At 36.9% G+C, this 26,466-nt stretch overlaps 1 protein-coding gene across 2 annotated transcripts in view; it reads right to left on the reverse strand.

The window, feature by feature from the left end:
• USP32 (ubiquitin specific peptidase 32) overlaps window positions 1-26,466 on the reverse strand; it is a 193,569-nt gene that overhangs the window by 86,723 nt on the left and 80,380 nt on the right. For both annotated transcript variants that reach the window (XM_059047551.2, XM_059047552.2), the window contains exons 3-4: window positions 4,869-4,974; window positions 83-201 (exon numbers count right to left, since the gene is read on the reverse strand). In XM_059047551.2, the coding sequence (XP_058903534.1) occupies window positions 83-201; window positions 4,869-4,974 (225 nt within the window). The remainder of the gene's footprint in view (window positions 1-82; window positions 202-4,868; window positions 4,975-26,466) is intronic.

Below are 26,466 nucleotides of genomic sequence, written 5' to 3' on the forward strand. Positions count from 1 at the left end.
TCATCACAGCTAAATTCATTATACAACTAAGAGTTAATACTTTGTACACAGGGAGGGATGAAATGTAAATCTTTAAATATACCTCTGAGAAACACTTCCTGAGTGTATCTGGGACTTTACCATCCACCACATGGAGCATTCTTTCCATTTCTTCCCGTATAACATAGCTCCCGGATTCACTTGCAAAAAGACTAAAAATGTCTAGGAGAAAGAAAGAATAAAGTAATTTTATCATAGATTAAATGTACTCTGGTGGAAGTAGGGAGGGAAGAGATAGGTAACAATTATTGAGTGATTAGTAGTGCCAAGCACTTTATAAATATATAATTTAATTTATTCCTTAAAAAAACAATGCTAATTAAAACAGGAATGTGGTATCTTTTCAAATATCAAATTTGCAAAAATGTTTAGGTGTGACAATACCAAGTGTTAGCAATAAACTGGGATAAACAGGAACTCTTATATACTGTTAAAGAGTATAGATTACTGTAACACTTTGGAGAGCACCTTGACAAAATCTAGTAAAGGTGAATATTTATGCTAGAAATTCAATTTCTAGGTAACTCCACCTCCACTTGTGAGAAACTCTCATACATACGTGCATGAGGTACAACATACACTGAAGTATTTTTTGTAATAGCAAAATTTAGGAAAGAAAAGATAAATGTCTATCAACAAAAAAACAGGTAACCTGAGACACACACACACAATGAAATACTATATAGCAGTTAGAATAAAGGAACTAAGTGTTTCAACATGGGTAAATATCAATAATATTCAGGGGGAAAAGCAAATTGCAAAACCTGTGTCGTATATAATTTATTTTAAAAGTTTTAAATCTGTAAAACAGTTGAAGATATGTTTAAGGATACATACAAATGTCATAAATGTATAAAGACCTGCATGAGGAATGAAAGATCACCAATTTTATGAGAGTGGTTACTTCTGTCAAAGGAAGAATGTGGATGGGAACATGGAGGGATACTGAGAAAGAGCTTCACCTTGGCTATAATCTTTTATTTCTTAAAAAACAAGATCTGGGGGCTTCCCTGGTGGCGCAGTGGTTGAGAGTCCGCCTGCTGATGCAGGGGACACGGGTTTGTGCCCCGGTCCGGGAGGATCCCACATGCTGCAGAGCGGCTGGGCCCGTGAGCCATGGCCGCTGGGCCTGCGCTCCGCAAAGGGAGAGGCCACAACAGTGAGAGGCCCGTGTACCGCAAAAAAAAAAAAAAAAAAAAAAAAAAACCAAGATCTGGAACAAATATGACACAATGGTAAGAAATAATAAAGCTGGGTGGAAGTACATACTACATGTATGTTTGAAATATTACTGTTATGAGTTGAACTGCATCGCTCCAAAAGACATGCTGAAATCCTAACCTCCAAGTACCTGAGAATATGACCTTATTTGGAAAGATAGGAGATAGAAAGATAGAAGAGACATTCCATCCCTCTGAAGGCCCAGTGGGTTCCATCGCCTGCCCTCCCACATGCCATGGCTGATAATCTCTTAAGGGGAATATTTGCTAGAAGCCTCTGACCATCTGTTATGGGTTAAATTATATTCCCCCGCTCCAAAAGATGTTGAAGTCTTAACCTCAGTACCCATGATTGTGACGTTATTTGAAACTGGGTCTCTGCAGATGTAATCAAGTTAAGATCATGTCATTAGGGTGGGTCTGAACCCAAGAAGACAAGACAGAAACAGTAGGAAGAAAGCCATATGATGAGATGGAAAGAGATTGGAATGATGCAACCGCAAGCCAAGGAATACCAAGGATTGAGGGCTACCACCAGACGTTAGGTAAGGATTCTTCCCTGTAGATTTCAGAGGGAGTAAGGCCCTGGTAACATCTTAATTTGGGACTTCTAGCCTCCAGACTGTGAGATAATAAATTTCTGTTGTTTTGAGCCACCCAGTTTGTGGTACTTTGCTACAGCTGCCCTAGGAAACTCATAAAATTGTATAATAAAAATGATTTAAAATTTTAAATGTATGTGTTTATGACCCTCAAGTTTTGAGCCACCCAGTTTGTGGTACTTTGCTACAGCTGCCCTAGGAAACTCATAAAATTGTATAATAAAAATGATTTAAAATTTTAAATGTATGTGTTTATGACCCTCAAATTGGTTATTTTTATTTATTGGCTACCTGGAGCCAGAGTATGTGTTTGTTGGTAGAGGGATGTTAATTTGAAAAAAATCAGGATCTCAGTTAAATTCCAATACATAAAATTGGGTTTAGGGATATGTTCATTATCTTGATTGTGATAATGTGGATATATACATGTCTGAAAACATCAAAATGTATACTCTTTAAATATGTACATTTTATTGTATATCAATTATACCTCAACAAAACTGTAAAAAAGGAAACAGCTGAAGAACAACAGTCTAAATTCAGAAGACAGAACGAAGATTCTGAGAGATTTAGAAGCAGTAAGAGGGCAGCTTAGAAAAGGAGGAAAGAAAAGAGAAAGACCAGCATCCAGTGGGCAAGGGTAAAATTCTAGGGATTTTTAGAGCAAAATGTCATACTCTCTAATATAAACACCTTCCTAAACTTCTCCTGGAAAATTTTCTTCCTTTTTTTCTTCTTTGAAAGTTTATTTTGGCCTCAATGTTTTTCACATGTTTAATTGTAGGTATATATGTTTGTATATAAACAATCACTTTGAGAAAACAGTAAAAGTTAACAATTTATTGATTGCCTGCTGGCTCTTGATACTTGCCAGGTGCTCTACATAAATTTTTTCTTCTGAGTTTTACAATGAAAGTTTTTGTGGATATTACTTTCATCCTTGTATTGATGAAAAACAGGGGCTCCGAAGATCAAAGAAAAGGCCCAGAGTCATACATATAGTAATTGGTCAAGCTAGCTTTGGGTCTTGGTCTTTCTCCCATGTTTTGCTCTGAGAATCATTAATTATGATAATAGTCAAATTATACTACCTTATTTGATAATAGTCAAATTATACTACTGAATTCCCACTATGTGCCAGACATTGGGGTCAGAGTGTCAGGGATAGAGCAATTCTAGCTGAGTCCTCCCATGTTGTCACTTAAATTTTAACTGTCATCTGACATTTCCCTCTCATCTCCCCTGGAAAATTTTCAATAAAATTTACATTGTTTACTAATATTCTTGTTAAGAGCAGATTTGCCTTGGGGGAGCTCAAAGAAAAGAATGAGGAAACTAAGACATTATAAGTAATTAAATGAATGAATTAAAAATTAAGTAAATAAATGCATATCCTAGGAAACACAGATGGACAATGAATGATCAACTAAGGTTGTCTTCCCTTTCACATTTAGAGGGTGATGCCGTCTCATTGTAATATAAAATTTCCCTGCTTAGTAGAACTTAAAGGTGCCGCCCTCTTCTGGGCTTACATAATTCACCGAATAAAATTCATCTCTGAAGTTAAAACTAAAACCATTAAAAATAATTAAACCTTTTACCAAGAATTTGTATAAAGTATTATCAAGTGAACTTCTGGTTGTATTTGTGAAGTAAGGCAAGAATAGATTGCTAAATCTATGTCTTCAGAATTATTTTTTAAATAACAGCTTTACTGAGATATAAGACACATTCCATAAAATTCACTCTTTTAAAGTGTACAATTCAGTGTTTTTTTAATATATTTACATGGCTGTGCAATCATCACCACTATCTAATTACAGAACATTTTCACCCCAAAGAAACCCCATACTCATTGGCAGTAAGCTCTCCATTTCCCTGTCCCCCTAGCCTCTGGCAACCACTAATCTATATTCTGTCTCTATAAATTTGCCTAATCTGGACATTTCATATGATTGGAATCACATAATGTGTGGCCTACTTTGACTGGCATTTATCACTTAGCATAACGTTTTCAGGTTCATCTGTGTTGTAGCATGTATCTGTTGGAGGAGAGCAGAATTTGTTGCCTCCAAATATGTCACACTTTGGCTTGACAATTATTTTGAGCTTAAAGGCAATCAAAACCCAGCAGATTCAAAAAAGCTCATTACCTCCCCAACAACAGCCTAAATTTACATTGGAAAAAAGGCCTATACCAGAAAAAGGCCTATTATCAGAGATACTTTATTACCTAAGAAACTAGTATAACAGGGCAACCTTTGTTCTCCAAACATCTCCTCTGCCTTCCTGTGAATGGACTCCCTTCCTCTTGTACCCTCAGATCCCTATCCCTCTCCTTAGCTCAGAATGTTATATAAGCCTCAATTACCTGGCTGCCCTTTGGGTCTCATATTTTTATGGGGCTCCTGCACATACATACAAAATTTGTTTGGTTTTCTCCTGTTAATCTGTCCTATATCAACTTAATTATTAGATCAGCCAAAGAACCTAGAAGGGAAATTTTTTCTGCTCTTACACACTACTTTATTCCTTCTTACTGCTGAGTAATATTCGATTGTTGGTTATATCACGTTTTGTTTATGCTGAATGCATCAGTTGATGGGCATTAGGGTTGTCACCATTTTGTAACCATTATGAACAGCGTTGTTAGGAACATTTTTTTTTTTAATGAATATATGTTTTCAGTTTTCTTGGGTATATACCTAGGAATGAAATTGTGGGATCACATGAAAACTCAGTGATTAACAGTTTGAGAAACTGCCAGTTTTCCAAAATGGCTTCATTATCTATCTTACACTTACGTGGTATCTAATTGTAATTTGAATTTACACTTCCCAAATAACTACTTATGTTTAACATTTTTTTCAAGTGCTTACTGGCTACTTGTATATCTTCTTTGGAAAAACATCACTTCAAATCCTTTGACTGTCGTCAAAATGTTGAGGTAGATTATTCTGTACACAGATGTAGTATTTTAACATTTTGAGATAATAAAAGTACTCACATTTTGTTTTCTCTTCATCTCTGCCTCTTGTAAGAAGGACAAGTCCAACTATTAAGTTATTGAAGTGCAGTCCTTTGGATGTTCCACCAAAAGAACAATAAATCACCTAGGATAAAATGAATGATACAGTCAACTATAGACATTTCAGTTGTCGTGGAATGTGAGGCTGATATCACCTTTAACAAATCTTATCTCCATCTCCAAACAAGGTCCTGGTAAATTTTAGTGCAATGATGTTGTTTCTCCCTCTTCTTCCTCCCTTACACCTTGTTATGGCACTCAGCCAAGAATATACTGTACTTATCCTAAAGTACATATATCACTGGCTCACACACTGAATTTTCTTTCTCTTGGGAGTGCTCATCAAGGTCCAAAAAGATAAGTTCTTCCCTTCAATAGTCCCAATAACGTGATAAGGATTTCATGCAATTAGACAACTTCCTTCAACCTCTGTTAAACATATACACATAATTTTGATTTGAAAGATCAACATTCTGTAAGTGAATGTTCAGAAATACAGTGGCAATTATATTGCAATATATAAATGTACCTAATTAACATGCTGAATACCTTAAATTTATACAATGTTATATGTCAAATATATTCAAATTTTAAGTAAAAACAAAAAAATACAGAAAGACATTTTTACACTCTTAGAATTGAGTATTATGGTCATCAGAAATAAAGAAGAAAAGCTATTCATAAGAAAGGGACAGGGGCTTCCCTGGTGGCGCAGTGGTTGAGAGTCCGCCTGCCGATGCGGGGGACGCGGGTTTGTGCCCCGGTCCGGGAAGATCCCACATGCCGCGGAGCGGCTGGGCCCGTGAGCCATGGCCGCTGGGCCTGCGTGTCTGGAGCCTGTGCTCCGCAACGGGAGAGGCCACAACAGTGAGAGGCCCGCGTACCGCAAAAAAAGAAAAAAAAAAAAAAAAAAAAAAAGAAAGGGACAATAACAGCAATCACATAAATTCATTTATTCAACAATTCTGTGTTGAGTGCCTAGTGTGATAGTGTGATACAACAAACATATATTTGGTCTTCCTCCAGGTTCCTGACACAAGAGCTTCTAAAATCTTTGGAATTCCCAGAGTGATACAGGTGAAAGGAGCATCTTTTGTTATTGATAATACCCCTTTAAACCATACCTGAATTTATGCTAATAAGGTGACTCTTGGTGAGTCCTTACAAAGCTTCAGAAAGGGAGCTGGTAGTCAGAGGAACTAAAGATGTGATTAGAGGGTTAGAACTTTCAGCCCCACTTCCCAAAGTCAGGGAAAGGGAGAGGAGCTGAAGATTGAGCTAATCACCAATGGCAAGTGACTTAATCATTCATGCCTATGTAATGGAACTTCTACAAGAACCCCTAAACTACAGGTTTGTTGGTGAACACATCAAGGTGCAAGAAGGTTGGAACATCCAGAAAGGACAAGTAATACAGTGCACCACGACCTTCTTAACTGTCCCCCGCCATCCCATGCATCTTTTTGCATTTGGCTGTTCCTGAGTTATATCCTTTATAATAAACTGGTGATATTAAATAAAGTCCCTTCCTGAGTTCTGTGGGTCATTCTAGCAAATTACTGAATCTCAGAAGGGGGACATGGGAACCCTCGATTTATAGCTGATTGGTCAGAAGTACAGGAGGTCGGGGACCTGCGATTGGCAACTTCTGAAGTGGGGGGCAGACCTGTGGGGTCTGCAAACTCTGGATAGTTAGTAGCAGAACTGAATTGAATTGTAGGACACCCAGTTGGTGTTCACAGAGTTGGAGAACTGATTGATGTGGGGAAAAAAACTCCACACATTTGGCATAGGAAGTGCTGTGTTGTTTAAAAAAGAAAAAAGAAAAAAACCCGACCTAGTATTTGCCATGCAGAATTTGTCATTGAAATACACGATTAAAGATAATTCAAGGAATAAAACTTAAATGGTCAACATATGAAAATACATATTCATTAAATGATATTTATAAATATATTTAATAATACTCTGACAGATGATGCCAAAAACTGTGTGTTTAGTGCCCCTGAGAGCAAAAACTAGCATAAGGAGATGGCCCCAAATCAGAATATATAAAACATAAAAAGAACATAAGAAGTATACTTCATAGAATAACTATTTTTAGTTAGCCCCTGAATAACCAGAGGAAGGTAACAGAAAACCCCCTCTATCCCTGATTTTTAAAGCTCCAGACCTTTAAAAATCCCCTACCATTGGGGGAAAGGCAGAATCACTGAGAAAGTCTTGCCCTCCAAGATCCAGGGACATAATGACCCCCTAGAACTGAGACAGAAATAGGACAACAGAGAATGTCCCCCGCCCCCCGGTACCCCTCACCCACCTCTGCCACTGTGCTAGCAAACACTGAGGAATAAATAACAGCAGTCTACTGCCGAAGGAGAGGGAAGAGTATGGAGAGAGATCTTCTCTGTGGTACAGTAACAAAGAAAAAATAAAATCAAAAGTTAAAGATAGAGCAGACATTAGAAATGTCCTCTGGCAAACAGGCCGTCACCCTAAAAACGGTAACCTTAGTCTGGAATTTGAAGCCTGTAGTGCACTGTGAGTAGCCATAGTAACACAAAAAACCAGCTCAACTACAGACTAGACTGACAACTACTTGTGCGAAAGACCTAGCCAGGCATAAATACTATTTAGCTCAGTCTCTATTGTCCTATATAAAACATCTATCTTTCCACCACAAATTATAAGTCACACAAGGAAGCAGAGAAAAACACCCCAAACCTCACATACTGACAAAAGAAAAACATGGGAATAGAGTTCAATAAAGCTTTGGAATGGCTCAATAGTAAACTCAACAGACTCAAGTTAGAGATTATCCAAATGAAACAGAGGGGAAAAAAATGTGGGGATGGGAGGGAACAAAACAGAAAATCCAAGAGCTGTGAGAAAATATCAAATGATTTAACATACATGTAATTGAAATCCAAGAAGTAAAAGAGAATGGGTCAGAAGAAATATCTGAAGAGATAAAGGCTGAGGATCTTCCAAAACTAATAAAGACACAAAACCACAGATATAAGTTGTTCAGAGAACAGGTAGGGTAAATCATACTTTTAATCCCCCAAAGCCAACTAGACAAACCATACCCAAACTATTCAAAACAAAAGATAAAAAGAAAATCTTTAAGGCTGCCAGAGGAAAAAAGACGCATTACATTGAGAGAAACATTTCTCATCAAAAACTACATAAGCCAGAAAACAGTGCAACGACCAGGGATTGAACCCATGTCCCCTGCATGGGCAGGCGGATTCTTAACCACTGCGCCACCAGGGAAGTCCCCAAAGGGGTATTTTAAAAAATATATTTGATATGTTTCAATCTCCTTACAATTATCCTTAGTGATGATCAATTTCCCAATTTTTGCCCATCCCTTTGTAGAGGGAGATTCTTCGAATTGGCTCCTGAATCCCTTCTATATGACTCTAAGTAGAGTCTTACACCTTCCTTACTTTCTGGTATGACAAGAGGTTCTAAGTTCATTTTATAAATTCCCTGACCCAGACCTAGAATCAGACATTTTTCCAAACAGCCTTGTTCTTTTAAATGGGAAGTTGTATTTAGAGATCACAATCAGGATACTAGTGGTGCTTATTGCCTGGGCATTAGTGACTGTTTCTCAAACTTTTCAGTGGACAGATCTAGGAAAGTAAAACACATCATGAATTTATACTAATACTCCCATATACATGCAATCTTTTCCATTTCATCTCCAACTAATCATTACATTTTGATATCGATTGAATGCTTCAAAATTAATAATGTTTCTATGTTCCTTTCTAGAGGACATCACTGAACTAAGGTAACATGGAAGTAGAATAATGAGAGTAGGATAACGAGAAGATAATTCTAAGCGGTAACTTCAAAAGGGAATCTGAGGGCTTCCCTGGTGGTGCAGTGGTTGAGAGTCCACCTGCCGATGCAGGGGACACAGGTTCGTGACCCGGTCTAGGAAGATCCCACATGCTGAGGAGCGGCTGGGCCCGTGAGCCATGGCCGCTGAGCCTGCGCGTCCGGAGCCTGTGCTCCGCAACAGGAGAGGCCACAGCAGTGAGAGGCCCGCATACAGCAAAAAAAAAAAAAAAAGGGAATCTGAGAGCATAAAGCATGAGAATACTGGGCCTAGATATTTGTAGAAAAGGCTTCTGATGCTCTCACAAGGGTAGTTCTTTCTTTGGGGACATAAAGCATGAAGACATTTCCTCATGCTTCTTGCAGCTGAATAGGGCTGTATGATTACTTCTGGCCAAAAGGTTACGGATAGAAATGACAGGCACCACTTCTGGGCCATGCACCTAATTGCACAAGACCTCTCCCCAGCATGACTTCCATTACTTCACTACTGATTTATAGATGTTCTTTCTGGTATGTAAGTGCCAAAGATTTGACACTGCCAAACAAAAACACTAATTCAAAAAGATACATGTACCCCCAATGTTCATAGCATTATTTACAATAGCCAAGATATGGAAGCAACCTAAGTATCCATTAACAGATGAATGCATAAAGAAGATGTGGGGTGTGTGTGTGTACACATACATATACACAACGGAATACTACTCAGTCATAAAAAAGAATGAAATTTTGACATCTGCAACAACATGGATGGACTTGGAGGGTATTATGCTAAGTGAAATAAGTCAGAGAAAGACAAATACAGTACAATATCATATGTGGAACCTTAAACAAACAAACAAACAAATATATACTGAATACAACAAAAAAGAAACAGACTCACAGACATAGAGAACAAACTAGTGGTTACCAGCAGGGAGGAGGAAGAGGGGAGGGGCAAGACAGGGGTAAAGGATTAAGAGATGAAAACTACTATGTATAAAATAAATAAGCTAAAAGGATATATTGTACAATACAGGGAATACAGCCAATATTTTATAATAACTATAAATGGAATAAAATCTTTAAAAATTGTGAATCACTATTTCATACATCTGAATCTTATATATATATGTACATCAACTATACCTCACACAAAAAAAATTCATTAAAAGAAAAAGATCCACTAAAATGTGCACTATTGTCTTATGAATGAGTAACAAATTGAAAATAAACATTTTGGCTTCAGGACAGGAAAAAAAGAAAAAAGGGGGAAAATTGACACTGCCTGTAAAGCTGAACCAACAAAAAGAGCTGTCATGGAGAGTCACCCAACTCCATCAACAGGATTTTTATGACTGAAAAATAACCTTATATTATTTGGAGTGATGAAAAACTTTGGAAATAGATAGTGGTGATGACTGGACACAACATAACGTGGTGAATGAAATTATTGCCACTGAAACTTGTACTTAAAAATAGTTAAAATGGTAAATTTTATGTTATAAATATTTTACCACAATTAAAACATACTAAAAATAAACAAACATGGGAGAACATCTACTAACTTAAAACCTGTTTATCACTATCAACTAATAATAAACACCTGATTATACCTGATTGTTCAGCACAAATGTTCTCCTTGTTTGTTTAGAAAAGATTTTTAAAATAGACAATTAGTGCCTTAACCTATTAAGTTACTGTTAGAAAGCAGCTTTGAATTTTGTTTCCCACTTTAAAAAACCTCTCTTGTTCCAACCCAAAAGCTTAAAACACCAATTTTTGGAAACACTACTTTTCTGAAACATCAATTTTAGGAAAACAATTATGATTTCTGTGGAGAAATGAGCATTGTGGGGAGAAAGGTACAGAGGATTTCATCTGTATAGAAAATGCTTTATTCTGCTTTATTTCTTTACATTTTTGGTAGATCTTAAATACTGCAATAAATACTTTAGTGCCTCATACATTACAGACAGCAAATATTTTTTGAATTATTGAGTGCACTTAAGAAAACAGACATTTCAGGGACCTCCCTGGTGGTCCAGGGGTTAAGAATCTGCCTTCCAATGCAGGGGGCGTGCTCTAGAGCCCATACGCCACAACTAGAGAGCCCACATGCTGCAACTACTGAGCCAGCGTGCTCTGGAGCCTGTGCCACAACTAGAGAGAAGCCCATGCTCTGCAACAAAGAGCCCAAGCACCACAATGAAAGAGCCCGTGTGCCACAACTAAGACCCGACGCAGTCTAATTAATTAATTAAAATAATAAAAAAAGAAAATAGACATTTCACTCCACCATCCAGGTTTGTTGGCAGCTAGAGTCCCATTCTGACCAACCTACCAGCAATCTTCCCCATTGCATCTTTTCACTTTCCATTAAAATGCTATCAACCGTAAGAAGTTAGGAGTAGATTCATGGGACACATTAATGATTAAAATACACAAGATCCTAGACAATTTTGAAGTTCCTGAACTCCATTTCATACTTCTTAATGTTAGCCCATTTCAATTTTAAAACCAGACACAGTAGTAGTCTAAGATTCCTATTTTCTTGTATTCCTTATAACCAACCATTTATTTAAGGAAACTTAAGTGATTCTCTGCTCCTTAGGATCAAAAGAACTAATAACATATACCCTTCTGTTAATGTTATCTTAAAGGAAAGCTGAAGAGAATAAATTATACAAAGTACAGTCATTTGAGAGTTTTAAAAGATGGGCAATTTTTTCATTTTGTATGTTTTGCTTATTACCTGTCTCTCCTGACAAAAATGTAAGCCACATGAGGGACAGGAATTTTATCTGATTGTTTACTGCTTTTCAGCACTCACTATTCCTTTTTATATAAATGATATTAGAAAAATACATTTTTAAAGATAATTATAATAGATAAGTCATTTGTTTACTCCTTAAGTAGGGCATTTTAGATCAAATTTATACAGATATCACTTGTTTTTACTTAAATTTTTTGAATCTTATATAGAAATCTTAGCAAAATTAATTTTAGACTTGGATTAATCTTATGCTTCAGATTCTCCTACAATGATGTGATGAATGTTTAGTTTTGGAAAAATAAACAGTCTATAGGAACTGGCAAAAGGTCAACTTGACATACCTTTTGTTTTACCATAATATAGTAAATAACTATTTTCAAGTGAATGAAACAATCCTTTAATCATTGAATATATCAATTCTCACATTTTTCTACTACTATTTTCAAAAAGGACTCAATTCAAATCTCTAGAAAAGTAAATTTTTATGGGTATTTCCTGGCGGTCCAGTGGTTAGGACTCCAAGCTTCCACTGCAGGGGGCCCGGGTTTGACGGGGAATTAAGACCCTGGTAGGGAACTAAGATCCTGCAAGCAGCACGTTGTGGCCAAAAATGAAATAAATGCTGAAAAGTGAATTTTTAAAAAATATACCTTTCCCTTTAAGAGATCACATAAGAAGTAGACCAATTTCCTCATATGCCTAACTATAAAGTTAGCCTAGAAGTTACAAAAAGTTAATTAGCTTCCATGTTACAACAAAGATCATGTTCCAGAAATTTTAAATGGTAAAGTGATCAAATTAACTAATAAGAATTAAGATAAACATGCTGACTTTATTTAGGAAAGTATTTGACAAGGTCTCATAATAACACATTTTAGATAATATAGTAAATTGTGGACTGAATAATTATAGTTAGGGTCATGCAAATCTGATTGAAAATTATAAACACAAAGTGTTGAAAAATTCTATACCTTCTTTGGAAAAAAAGGCTATAAAGAAGTGCCAACCTGGGCTTTATATTTTATCATAACTATTAAACACTTTTTACCAGTGATTTGGATTATGACATAGAAGCCGTGTGTGTTAATTGTGTAAATGACAAAGATGGAAGGAATGGCTAATAAAATAGGTAGCAGAATATAGAATCAAATTCATCTTAGGCAGGGACACTAGGCTAAATGCAACAAGATTAAATGTAATATATTCAGAATTTTTTAAAAACTCAGTATTATACATAAGGATAGAAGAACATGATCAAGCTTGGAAATTTTAGCTAACAAAGCTATGTATGACCTTTCTGCTTAAGCTAATACAATTTTATGCTGCATGGTAGTGATTAAAGACTTAAATATTCTCCTACTGTTCACTAATCTAATTCCATCTAGAGAGCAGCATGGGATTAACCAGTATGCATATTAACTATGGTTAAGGAGCAGCAGGGGAAAAGGACTTGTTCATGTGCCTAGAAGGCAAGGTTCCCATTTCCCAATTCAAATAGCTTAATGCCATCGCTGAGGGGTAGCAGATTTCCAATGGGAGTTCTAGTAGTGACAGCAACAACTTTGGGACCACGATACCATGCCAAAATCCCCAGTGGCTTCTAGCTCCACCCTTATCTCTAAAACCAGAAAATGAGGCTGGGACTAGGTCAGGTGAATATACAGAACTGTTTCAATGCCCCCAAATTTAAAGGAGGTAGAATGAAAAACAAAAATTTCACTGAATTCATGATATCTTATATATTTTCAAGGTGATTTGCCACATCGATTTACAACATCCAACACTTAGCAAGACACAAAAACTTCAACAATGTAAAAGAAATGTTACAGAGAAGGATGTTTGAGATAAAACTGACCACTTTTAAAAGTTATTAGTTACAATGGGATATTATTCAGCCATAAAAAGAAATGAAGTTGTAACACATAATACACAACATGGATGAATCTTGAAAATATTATGCAAAGGAAATAAGCCACACACAAAAAGACAAATGTTGTATGATTTCACATATATGAAATATTTAGAATAGGCAAATTCATAGAGACAGAAAGTGGCTGAAGTTGGGGGGGGTGGTAGGTGGTGTTATTATCACTTAATAAGCACAGAATTTCTGTTTGGGGTGATGAAGACATTTTAGATAAAGATAGTAGTGATAGTTCCATAACACTGAATGTAATTAATGCCACTTAAATGTATACTTGAAAATGTTAAAACAGCAAATTCTGTTATATATATTTTAACACAAACACTATTTGCTCTCTCTCAGCTCAGTAGGATCCAGCAAAGAAAGTGACTTATTTGAGGCCTGACCTACCTCACTCATCCAGTCCAAATCTATGATGTCATGGAATTACCTAGAAAATTCAAAGATTGACTAGCAAAATCAAACAAAACCCTAACCCAAAAACAGCCCTTAAAATAACTCACAAGCAGTTTCGTTATTAAGAAACAAGGAAATCATTCCCCACTCACAAACTATACCTTGTGGAAAGAACTGTTTGAATACAGAATGCATTTTCTCTCATAATCAATGATCAGATTTCCCTGGCTAACCCCATGAATTCTACCTAAATTATAATGTGGATAAAATACTGAGTAATTAACAACAATAATTCAAAGAAGACTTTAAAAGTATACAACTGTGAATGTATTCATCTGTATTATGAACTAAATAAGCTTAGGGGCTAGTACAAGAATGCAGTCATTATTTACAAATATTATTTCCAAGGAAACGTGTACACTATGTGGTAAAAAGGAAATAAAAAGACAATATGAATGTCTCAGTCCATCTCTCCTCTCTTTCCTGGTCCCACGCAGTCCCCACTGCTGAGATTATTAAGCAGACAAAAGTAAACTAAAGAAAGAATGAGCAACTGGAGTAGGGGCAGTGCACATTATCAAGTCCCTACATGCCAGAAATGTCCTTGATAATACATCTACCCAAAATCACATTCCCAGATCCGAGACCACCATTCCTCTAAAGAGGGATCAATCAAGCAGGGTAATAATATGTTTGGCTATCCTTTGCTCGTGCCTTATTCTCCTGAATCCAGTTCAAGTCAAGAAGTAATGAGCATGAAACTATTATCTATATGCATAACTGAATCACTTTGCTGCACACCAGAAACTAACACAACATAGTAAAGCAACTATACATCAATAAAATAAATTTTGAAAAAAAGAAGTAATGAGCATAGAGCACTCTTTCTGCACATATATACATTGGCTACTGGTAATAATAAACCTGGAGGGAAGTCAACAGTGAAACTAAGAGAATACCAGCAAGGTGCTGTCATATGCAGATGCTGCCTTGTAGCTACATTTAAGAATATGTTGGTCCTGGGGACTTCCCTGGTGCTCCAATGGTTGAGAGTCTGCCTTCCAATGCGCGGAACGCAGTTCGATCCCTGGCCAGGGAACTAGGATCCCACATGCCACAGAGATGCTAGGCCCGCATGCCACAACTACTGAGCCCGTGCACCTCAAATGGACAGCCTGTGTGCCCCAAACTACAGAGCCCGCGTGCCATAACTACTGAGCCCACGTGCTCTGGAGCCCACGTGCCCAAACTAGAGAGAAGCCCACATGCCGCAACAAAAGATCCCGAGTGCCACAACTAAGACTTGAAGCAGCCAAAAAATAAAATAAATAAAATAATAAAATAAAATGTAACATGTTTAAGAGAAAAAGAGTATGTGGGCTCTAAAATGCCATTTTAAAGAATGGAGATCTTTGTGCCAAGATTCTCTTATCTTCCTATTTCTCTCAGTAACCAAATATACACAGTTAACAAATAAATAGCATGCTGGGATACCTTATCATCAGGCAAATTTGAGAAACACCACACAAACCCAAACACACATTCATTCTAGGCAACGAAGACAAAAAAGTAGGACTACATCGAGCTACAAAGCTTCTGCACAGCAAAGGAAATCAACAACAAAATGAAAAGGCAACCTATACAATGGGAAAAAAATATTTGGAGATTATATATAAGGGGTTAATATCCAAAATATAAAAGAACTCATACAACTCAATAGCAAAGAAAAAAAATCAAACAACCTGGTTTTTAAAAGGACAGAGGAACTGAATATAGACATTTTCCCAAAGACATACAAATGATCAACAGGTACATGAAAAGGTGCTCAACATCACTAATCATCAGGAAAATCAAAATCAAAATCACAAGGAGGTATTAACTCACACCTGTTAGAATGGCTATCATCAAAAAGACAAGAGACACTGTTGTACGGCATATATGAAAGTTGTTAAGAGAGTAAATCCAAAGAGTTATTATCACAAGTAAAAATTTTTTTTCTTTTTTATATCTATATACGATGTCAGATGTCAATGAAACTTACTGTGGTAACATTTCAAGAAATATGTAAATCAAATCATTATGCTGTACACCTTAAACTTCAATGCTGTATGTCAACTTATATCTCAATAAAATTGGAAGAAAAAAATAAAGTGTTGGTGAGGATATGGAGAAAAGGGAACACTGGTGCACTGTTGGTAGGAATGTACATTGGTGCAGCCATTATGGAAAACAGTAGGGAGGTTTCCCAAAAAATTAAAAACAGAATTACCATATGATCCAGCAACTCCACTTCTGGGAATATATCCAAAGGAAATGAAAACAGGATGTCAAAGACATACATATACTCCCATTTTCAATGCAACATATATTATTCACAATACCCAAGATATGGAAACAACTTAAGTATTCATCAATGGGTGAATGAATAAAGATGTGGTATACATATACAATGCAGTATTATTTAGCCATGAGAAAAAAGAAAATCTTGCCATATGCAACAACATGGATAAACCTTGAGGGCATTATGCTATAAGAAATAAGCTGGAAAGAGAAATAAAAATTCTGCATGGTATCACTTATATGTGGAATCTCTTTAAAAAAAAAAAAAAAAAAAAAAAAGGTCAAACTCTTAGAAAGTAACTGCCAAGGCCTGAGGGAAACAGGGACAGGTTGGTAAAAAGGCACAAACTTCTCAGCTGTAAGATGAATAAGGAGATCTGAGGATCTAATGCACAACATGGTGACTATAGTTGATAACACTATATTATATGCCACTAATTCAAATTTGTTAAGAGAACTTAAATGTTCTTACCAGAAAAAAATAGCCCAAGAGTTACATTCTGTAAACTCCAGGATAACAAAGTGTTTTAGGAATCTAAAGAAACTGCTGTAATGGCAATTTTTAAAAAATAGAGTAAATATCCCAATTCATATCTTTAAGATACATCTTTAATAGGATACATCAAAAACTGGTAAGAGGGAATTCCCTGGAGGTCCAGTGGTTAGGACTCTATGCTTCCACTGCCAGTGGCCTGGGTTTGATCCCTGGTGGGGAGCTAAGATCTCACAAGTCAAGCGGCACAGCCAGAAGGAAAAAAAAAAAAAAAAAAAAAAATCTAAAAAAGAAAAAAAATGGTAAGAAAGGTCCTTCCTTCTGGGAGGGAAATTAGATGCCTAGTGGACTGGGTAGAAAGGAGGTGTTTTCACAGTCTATTCTTTTTAAAATTTTGAACCATGAGAACATATCATTTGTTAAAAAGTACAGAAAGAGAATAAGGAAGAAAAAAAGACATGTATTTCCTAATTGTCCTCACAAGCCATATCATACTGACAGAGATCTAAATCGGGTAAAAAAATGAAGCCATAGTCACCAGACAAGACAGATTTTCAGTAGACCAAATAAGACAGTGTTGTGCATCTTATATAAAAGTAAAAGAATCAACATGACAAATCAATGTATGAGCTTGCAACTGCACCTGAGTTTTCAGTAAAACATAATTGTTAACAACTCTGGAACCAAAAAGACCTGGGGTCAAATCCTAGCTCTTCTAATTAGGAGCTGTATGGTCTTGAATAAATTATAAAACTTCAATTTGCTAGTCTAGAAAATGGGATTAATAATAATAGCACCTCGATGGTGCTATTAATAATAGCAACATTCACATGGTGTGGTGAAAATTAAATGAGATAATTTACATAAAATATTTACCCTAAGCCAGGTGCATGGTAAATAACTCCATAAATTTTAGTTATTATCATCATCCAGGGGAGGCAACACAGAACAGTAGCTAATAAGGATTTGGATACCTGGACTTGAATCCTGGATCTGCTCATTAGCTTTAATACTTGAGCAAGTAACCAAACATCCTTAAGATTCAGTATCTTTTTCTCATTCATAAAATGGTAGGAACAGGGGGCTTCCCTGGTGGTGCAGTGGTTAAGAATCCGCTTGCCATGAATGCTATCAAACATTTAGAGAACAGCGAACACCTATCCTTCTCAAACTCTTCCAAAATATAGCAGAGGGAGGAACACTCCCAAACTCATTCTATGAGGCCACCATCACTCTGATACCAAAATCAGACAAAGATGTCACAAAGAAAGAAAACTACAGGCCAATATCACTGATGAACATAGATGCAAAAATCCTCAACAAAATACTAGCAAACAGAATCCAACAGTACATTAAAAGGATCATACACCATGATCAGTGGGGTTTATCCCAGGAATGCAGGGATTGTTCAATATATGCAAATCAATCAATGTAATACACCATATTAACAAATTGAAGGAGAAAAACCATATGATCATCTCAATAGATGCAGAAAAAGCTTTCAACAGAATTCAACACCCATTTATGATAAAAACCCTCCAGAAAGTAGGCATAGAGGGAACTTTCCTTGACATAATAAAGGCCATATATGACAAACCCACAGCCAACATCATGCTCAATGGTGAAAAACTGAAACCACTTCCACTAAGATCAGGAACAAGACAAGGTTGCCCACTCTCACCACTATACTTCAACATAGTTTTGGAAGTTTTAGCCACAGCAATCAGAGAAGAAAAAGAAATAAAAGGAATCCAAATCAGAAAAGAAGAAGTAAAGCTGTCACTGTTTGCATATGACACGATACTATACATAGAGAATCCTAAAGATGCTACCAGAAAACTACTGGAGCTAATCAACAAATTTGGTAAAGTAGCAGGATGAAAAAATTAATGCACAGAAATCTCTTGCATTCCTATACACTAATGATGAAAAATCTGAAAGTGAAATTAAGAAAACACTCCCAGTTACCACTGCAACAAAAAGAATAAAATATCTAGGAATAAACCTACCTAAGGAGACAAAAGACCTGTATGCAGAAAATTATAAGACACTGATGAAAGAAATTAAAGATGATACAAATAGATGGAGAGATATACCATGTTCTTAGATTGGAAGAATCAACATTGTGAAAATGACTCTACTACCCAAAGCAATCTACAGATTCAATGCAATCCCTATCAAACTACCACTGGCATTTTTCACGGAACTAGAACAAAAAATTTCACAATTTGTATGGAAACACAGAAGACCCCGAATAGCCAAAGCAATCTTGAGAAAGAAAAACGGGGCTGGAGGAATCAGGCTCTATGACATAAATCACAGCAAGATCCTTTTTGACCCAACTCCTAGAGTAATGGAAATAAAAATAAACAAATGGGATCTAATGAAACTCAAAAGCTTTTGCACGGCAAAGGAAACCCTAAACAAGACGAAAAGACAACCCCCAGAATGGGAGAAAATATTTGCAAATGAAGCAACTGACAAAGGATTAATCTCCAAAACATACAAGCAAATCATGCAGCTCAATATCATAAAAACAAATAACCCAATCCAAAAATGGGCAGAAGACCTAAATAGACATTTCTCCAAAGAAGATATACAGATTGCCAACAAACACATGAAAGAATGCTCAACATCATTAATCACTAGAGAAATGCAAATCAAAACTACAATGAGATATCATCTCACACTGGTCAGAATGGCCATCACCAAAAAATCTACAAACAATAAATGCTGGAGAGGGTGTGGAGAAAAGGGAACCCTCTTGCACTGTTGGTGGAAATGTAAATTGATACAGCCACTATGGAGAACAGTATGGAGGTTCCTTAAAAAACTAAAAATAGAACTACCATAAAACCCAGCAAACCCAGTAGGGCATTTACCCTGAGAAAACCATAATTCAAAGAGTCATGTACCAAAATGTTCATTGCAGCTCTATTTACAAGAGCCAGGACATGGAAGCAACCTAAGTGTCCATCAACAGATGAATGGATAAAGAAGATGTGTCACATATATACAATGGAATATTACTTAGCCATAAAAAGGAACAAAACTGAGTTATTTGTAGTGAGGTGGATGGACCTAGAGACTGTCATACAGAGTGAAGTAAGTCAGAAAGAGAAAAACAAATACCATATGCTAACACATATATATGGAATCTAAAAAAAAAAAAGGAAATGGTCAGAAGAACCTAGGGGCAAGATGAGAATTAAGATGCAGACCTACTAGAGAATGGACTTGAGGATACAGGGACGGGCAAGGGTAAGCTGGGACAAAGTGAGAGTGTGGCATGGACATAGTTATACTACCAAATGTAAAATAGCTAGTTGGAAGCAGCCGCATAGCACAGGGAGATCAGCTCGATGCTTTGTGACCACTTAGAGGGGTGGGATAGGGAGGTTGGGAGGAGGGAGATGCAAGAGGGAAGGGATATGGGGACATATGTATATGTATAACTGATTCACTTTGTTATAAAGCAGAAACTGACACACCATTGTAAAGCAATTATACTCTAATAAAGATGTTAAAAAAAAAAAAAAAAGAATCCACCTGCCAATGCAGGGGACACGGGTTTGAGCCCTGATCTAGGAATATCCCACATGCCGCAGAACAACTAAACCATGCACCACAACTACTGAGCCTGCGCTCTAGTGCCCGCGTGCCACAACTACTGAAGCCCACGTGCCACTACTACGGAAGCCTGTGCACTTAGAGCCCATGCTCTGCAACGAAAGAAGCCACCACAATGAGAAGTCTGCGCACCTCAATGAAGAGTAGCCCCCACTTGCCACAGCTAGAGGAAGCCTGCGTGTAGCAACAAAGACTCAACACAGCTAAAAATTAATTAATTAACTTTTTTAAAAAGTACTTATCTTTATTTTAAAAAATGGTAGTAACATCAGTACCTACACATCATGACAAATGTCATGTAACTTAAATAAATCGATAAAAATTTGTGAATTCACTAGGAAAACACAATCTTTACCAACTATTCAAAGTTACCATGCCCATTAACAGCATAATGTGGTTGTGTTCAAAGTACTAAACAACATATTTGCAAAGCAGCTAATAAAGTAGCTAGCATATAATATTAATAAACAACAACCAAAGTCTCTCACAGTCATACAGTATCTCTGAAGGAAAGGTTTGGTTTCAAATAAACAAATTACTTTTATTTATACCTCCTGTAACATTTGCAAACCATGTTATTATATATAACTATGATATTGCCAATTTTGGGTTCAGTTGAAATTACCCATAGAAGGATACAACTAACAACTTTGGCCATTATAGCATGATGCTCTCAAATGACCTAACAGAGAAACAGACTAACAATAAGTTCAGGAGTATCTCTTTGGAGTTCAAGGATATGAAATAAACATGCTATTATCCTTCAAATAAATAGGCTGGTGAGGGGTTAATGTGGTTCCCAGGGGTTACTGAAAAAATATTCCCGACCCTAATGAGGAAAAAAAAAGGACAATGAAAATCAGTAATGGGGATTATTTTTCAGTCCAAAAAATTTCAATACATAGCTTTCAAAATAGCAGTAAAATTAAGCTGCTGATCCTTTTTCAGGGCTCTCTTGGACAAACAAAAGGATCCTCAAACATTCTTGAATAAGGGCTTCCAGTTCTCAGGAACTAAAGAGTATCATGAGAAGTGCCACAAACCAAACTCAAGCGACTCAATCGGAACCAGAAACCAAAGGAACTTTGCTGGAAGAAGACTGATAAATGGACAGTGGCAAACCATATCGCACCTGGGTTCCATTCTGTGACTTCTACCAACAGAAAACCTATAACGCCAGAAAACTCAAAGCTCATCAAACTATCAAGCTTTGATGACTTTACCAACTATTTAGTATCTTGACTGTGGTGGTAGATACATGCACCTACACAGTTATAAAATTGTACATAATTTTACACACACACACACACACACACACAGTAAAACTGGGGAAATCAAAATAAGATCAGTGGATAACATCAGTGACAATATCCTGATTGTGATTTTATGCATTTGTAAAATGTTATCTTCAAGGAGAAAGTGGCAAAATATAAAAAGGATCTCTGTTTTCTTCCTTATTAACTGCATGTGAATCTGTATTTATCTTAATAAAAATTTCATTTAAAAAAATTTAGGATGGGGACTTCCCTGGTGGGTTCAGTGGTTAAGAATCCACCCTCAACGCAGGGGACACAGATTGGATCCCTGGTCGGGGAACTAAGATCCCACATGCCGTGGGGCAACTAAGCACGAGCGCTGCAACTATTGAGCCCGTGCACTCTGGAGCCCACGCGCCACAACTACAGAGAAGCCCATGAGCCACAACTAGAGAAGCCCATGCACTGCAACAAAGGGCATGCGTGCCGCAACTAAGACCCAACGCAGCCTAATTAATTAATTAATTAATTTTAAAAAATAAACTGAGAATCCCACCAACCTTTAAAAAAAAAAATTAGGATGAACAGATCTTCAGAATATTTGAGTAAATGTACCCCAGAAAGAATTTTTTAGGAAAAATTTTATATTAAATGTATTCTAAATAATATTTTCTCCCTACCACTAGCTGTAACAGGCAGTTCTTCTCCTAAGGGCACATGATCAAGGGAGAAAATTCCACAAAGATCCACACATTTACAACATGAACTTCTTTGAAAACAAAAAATAACGTAACACTTTTCAAGTTTAAAAGAAGAAACAAATTGGGACTTCCCTAGTGGTCCAGTGGTTAAGACTCTGCACTCCCAATGCAAGGGGCACGGGTTCGATCCCTGGTTAGGGAACTAAGATCCTGCATGCCACATAGCGCAGCCAAAAAAAAAAAAAGAGGAAGAAACAAATTATTCGTGAAGTCAAATAAGTAATAAAAATTATACCCCACATAATAAATATTATCTATGTGCCAGGCATCAAATGGGGTAAGGGAGACAGTGAAGAAGAAACAACTTAATTGTTCTTTCTTGGCACCAAAAGTTGATGTATACATCTTCTGTTATATGTGCTTAATTTGCTTCCTTACTCATAGTCTTCAACTCATTAAAATGTCTTGGTTTTTAAAGAAGACTTATTCTCATAGATTTTTTTAAAGTCCTTTGAGATGGAAAAAGATTTGTTTGATCTAGCAGTGTATCATACCTATTTCTTAAATGTAAAAGTTGCAGTAAGGAGGGCTCTTCTGAGAACCACCTTATAGTCAGTCTCTCACCTAGACAAGAAATGAGCAAACTACAGTAATATATGGTTATTAGTTTGACCTGCCCCTCCAACCAAGAGCCAGGAATGCTCAGAGCACGCTCTTCCAATACTCATGCCAGTTCCTGCCCTTACCTACAACCTTTGGTAGCTTATACTGACCTAAACACTGTGCCACTCACCTGTTAGGTAAATACTACATAACTCTATGAGAAATGGTAAAATCAAGACCCAACTCAACATATAGGGTGTGATAAACACTGTGTCAACAGATGAATTTTATTTTATTAAATCACAAGGGCAACTAGAATACTCACTACAAAACAAAAGAGGACGGGTTATAAACATCTTCAGGATCATCATTAGAACAATACCACCCACACAATAAATTTTCAGAGAGTAATCCCTCTTGAATATCTCAAACTGAGACTTAAACAACCAAGAATACATAATTATATAAACCTATTTCCAGTAGTCAAGGAAGATTTCTTCAATTAAATAAATATATTTTCAGGTGAAGTAATAAACCTGGCATTTTAGAACATGCACATTTACTACCACAATTCCACAGACACATGCCACATGCAAGCTCTAGGGATTACAACCCAGAGATCTGGGGGTCCATTATTCAGCCTACCACACTCTCCAATCAGAGTAGCTACGATCCCAAGAGGGTGAGACAAACTCCCATTGTTTTTGTCATCTCTCTGTTGTCCTACAGCTTGGCTCTGGACACAGGCACAGTAGTGGAAGTACGTGGCATAGCAGAGTAACTAAGGCACCTGACAGGAGGACTAAAAATGGGAGCAGGGAAAGGGAAGTATTATGGACATTGAGAGGAGGAAGGAGCTCAGGAAAGTTGTTTTTGAACTCCTGGGTTTGTCACATAACTGCACATGCATGGATCTGACCTTAAACAGAATTACAAATTGAGGACAGGTCAATGCCCAGGTTCCAGACTGGCCAATGGGTGGTTGTACATGTGGAACAGATCCAAATAGCACTGCAAAGGCTGTGAAAACTTCACTGACACAACCAAAAGAAGACTGGTTGGAACTTGCAGCCTAAACCCATCAATACCCATGATCTGATAAAAAACAAAATGTACAGTTGTCCCTTGGTGTCCACAGAGAATTAGTTCCAAGCCCTTGGCAAATACCAAAATCTGTAGATGCTCAAGTCCTTTATATAAAATGGAGCAGTATTTGCCTATAACCTACGTAATTCTCTCCTGTACTTTAAATCATCTCTAGATTACTTATAATATCTAATACAATGTAAATGTTATGTAAACAGTTGTAAATGCTATATAAATAGTTGCCAGCCTGTGGCAAATTCAAGTTTTGCTTTTTGGAACTTTCTGGAATTTTTTTCCCAAGTTTTTTTCATCCGCAGTTGGTTGAATCCTTGGTTGGGGGAGCCAGGAGATCTGGAAATCCAACCGTATCAACATCTCTATAGGATTTAAAGAGACTCAGCATCTCATAACATGATACTAAAAATGTCTAGAGGGAGTTCCCTGGTGGTCTAGTAGTTAGGATTTGGTGCTTTCACTGCCATGGCACAGGTTTGAGCCCTGGTAGGGGAACTGAGATACTGCAAGCCGCACGTCGTGATCAAAAATTTTTTAAAAATTAAAAAATTAAAAATGTCTAGAATAGGGACTTCCCTGGTGTCTTACTGGATAAGAATCTGCCTGCCAAGGCAGGAGACAAGGGTTCGAGCCCTGTTCCAGGAAGATCCCACATGCCATGGAGCAGCTAAGCCCATGTGCCACAACTACTGAGCCTGCGCGCTAGAACCTGTGAGCCACAACTACTGAGCCCGTGTGCCACAACTACTGAAGCCCACGCTCCTGGAGCCCACTGTCCACTACAAGAGAAGCCACCACAATGAGAAGCCTGTGCACTGCAACAAAGAGTAACCCCTGCTTGCCGCAACTAGAGAAAGCCCGTGAGCAGCAACGAAGACCCAATGCAGCCAAAAATAAATAAATAAATTTTAAAAAAATGTCTAGTATACAATCCAAAATTACTCAGCATATAAAGAACCAGTAAACTCTCAATTCAATTAGGGAACTACAATCAACAGGCATCAACAATTACACAAGACAGATATTAGACTTACCAAAGATTTTGGAGCAGCCATGATAAAAATGCCCAAAGAAATGAGAACACTTTTGAATGGAAAGATGGAAAGTCTCAGCATAGAAACCAAATGGAAATTTTAGAACTGAAGAATACAACAACCAAAAAAAAAAAAAAATCTCTTCCCTAGGTCTACTAATTGGAAATCTGGTAAAACAATCTCAACTTTTAAGAGTGAAAACTCCTTGTGAAGGCCAACTGTACTAGTCATTAACACCTCAGTATTAATTATTTTAATCAGGTGACTTTCTTCATAACTCTAATGAGATTACGAGACAGTGTATTTCAACTTTGTCACAACTTTAATCACCCCTTTTTGATAAAGGGCCTATAGCTGGCATTCAATGACTACTGAATAAAGTTAATGAACAAAAATAAATAGTATCAAAATATAAGTCCTTATGAGACTAAGAAAAAAAATAAGTAAAATGTGACTACTAGGTGCAAAACAGGTCCACTGTTTTATACAAGATGTTTAATATATCTTGAGACTCAACATGCTGTTTCTTTAGAGTGAGATGGATAGTAGCTCTGCAGAACTAAATCATATTTATTTATGTGTTTAAAATATTGCTCTTAGATGAATTTAGTAAGTATTATACTACAAACCAAGAAAATGTATAAGTGATTTAAAAGCCAATGGCATTTCATCTTCATTCCCTATATTAGTAAACCTTCACAAAATTTTATTTATACAAAATTAACAGATATATATATTGTTAAAAATGGATTTTAAAAAGTAGAAATTCAGAAAAGGATCAAGATTGGAAAACATCAAAATTAACTGAGTTGGGGTTCAAAAAAGAGGAGATAGTCCCTGAGTTCTAGACCTGGACTCTATAGAGCCACTGTATACAATATAGATTAAGTTTTTTATATCAACATTAAATTTGAAGAATGATTATTACTTTAAATTTTCAAAAATATCTATTGCTGAAATACAAAAACGTCAAATTCTTCAGTGCCCTGAAATGGCTTGAGTCAATTAAGCCAAACACAAACTCCCATTTACATGTACACCACAGAATGTATAAACCTTTACTATACACTTCAGATCCAATAACATATTTAATCAAGATATCTGAACAGTTAGATATTCTTTACAAATATTCTTCCTTAAAAATTAAAAACTTTATTTCAGGATACCACTATTGAGGGAAATGCAAATCAAAACCACAATGAGTGGGACTTCCCTGGTGGCGCAGTGGTTAAGAATCCACCTGCCAATGCAGGCAACAAGGGTTCGAGCCCTTGGGAAAATCCCACAGGCCATGGAGCAACTAAGCCCATGCACCACAACTACTGAGCTTGTGCTCTAGAGCCCACAAGGCACAAGGCACAACTGCTGAGCCTGCGTGCCACAGCTACTGAAGCCGGCATGCCTAGAGCCTGTGCTCCACAACAAGAGAAGCCACTGCAATGAGAAGCCCGCGCACTGCAACGAAGATTAGCCCCCGCCCGCCACAACT

The sequence above is a fragment of the Kogia breviceps genome, chromosome 19 (genome assembly GCF_026419965.1).
Source record: "Kogia breviceps isolate mKogBre1 chromosome 19, mKogBre1 haplotype 1, whole genome shotgun sequence".
NCBI classification, from domain to species: Eukaryota; Metazoa; Chordata; class Mammalia; order Artiodactyla; family Physeteridae; genus Kogia; species Kogia breviceps.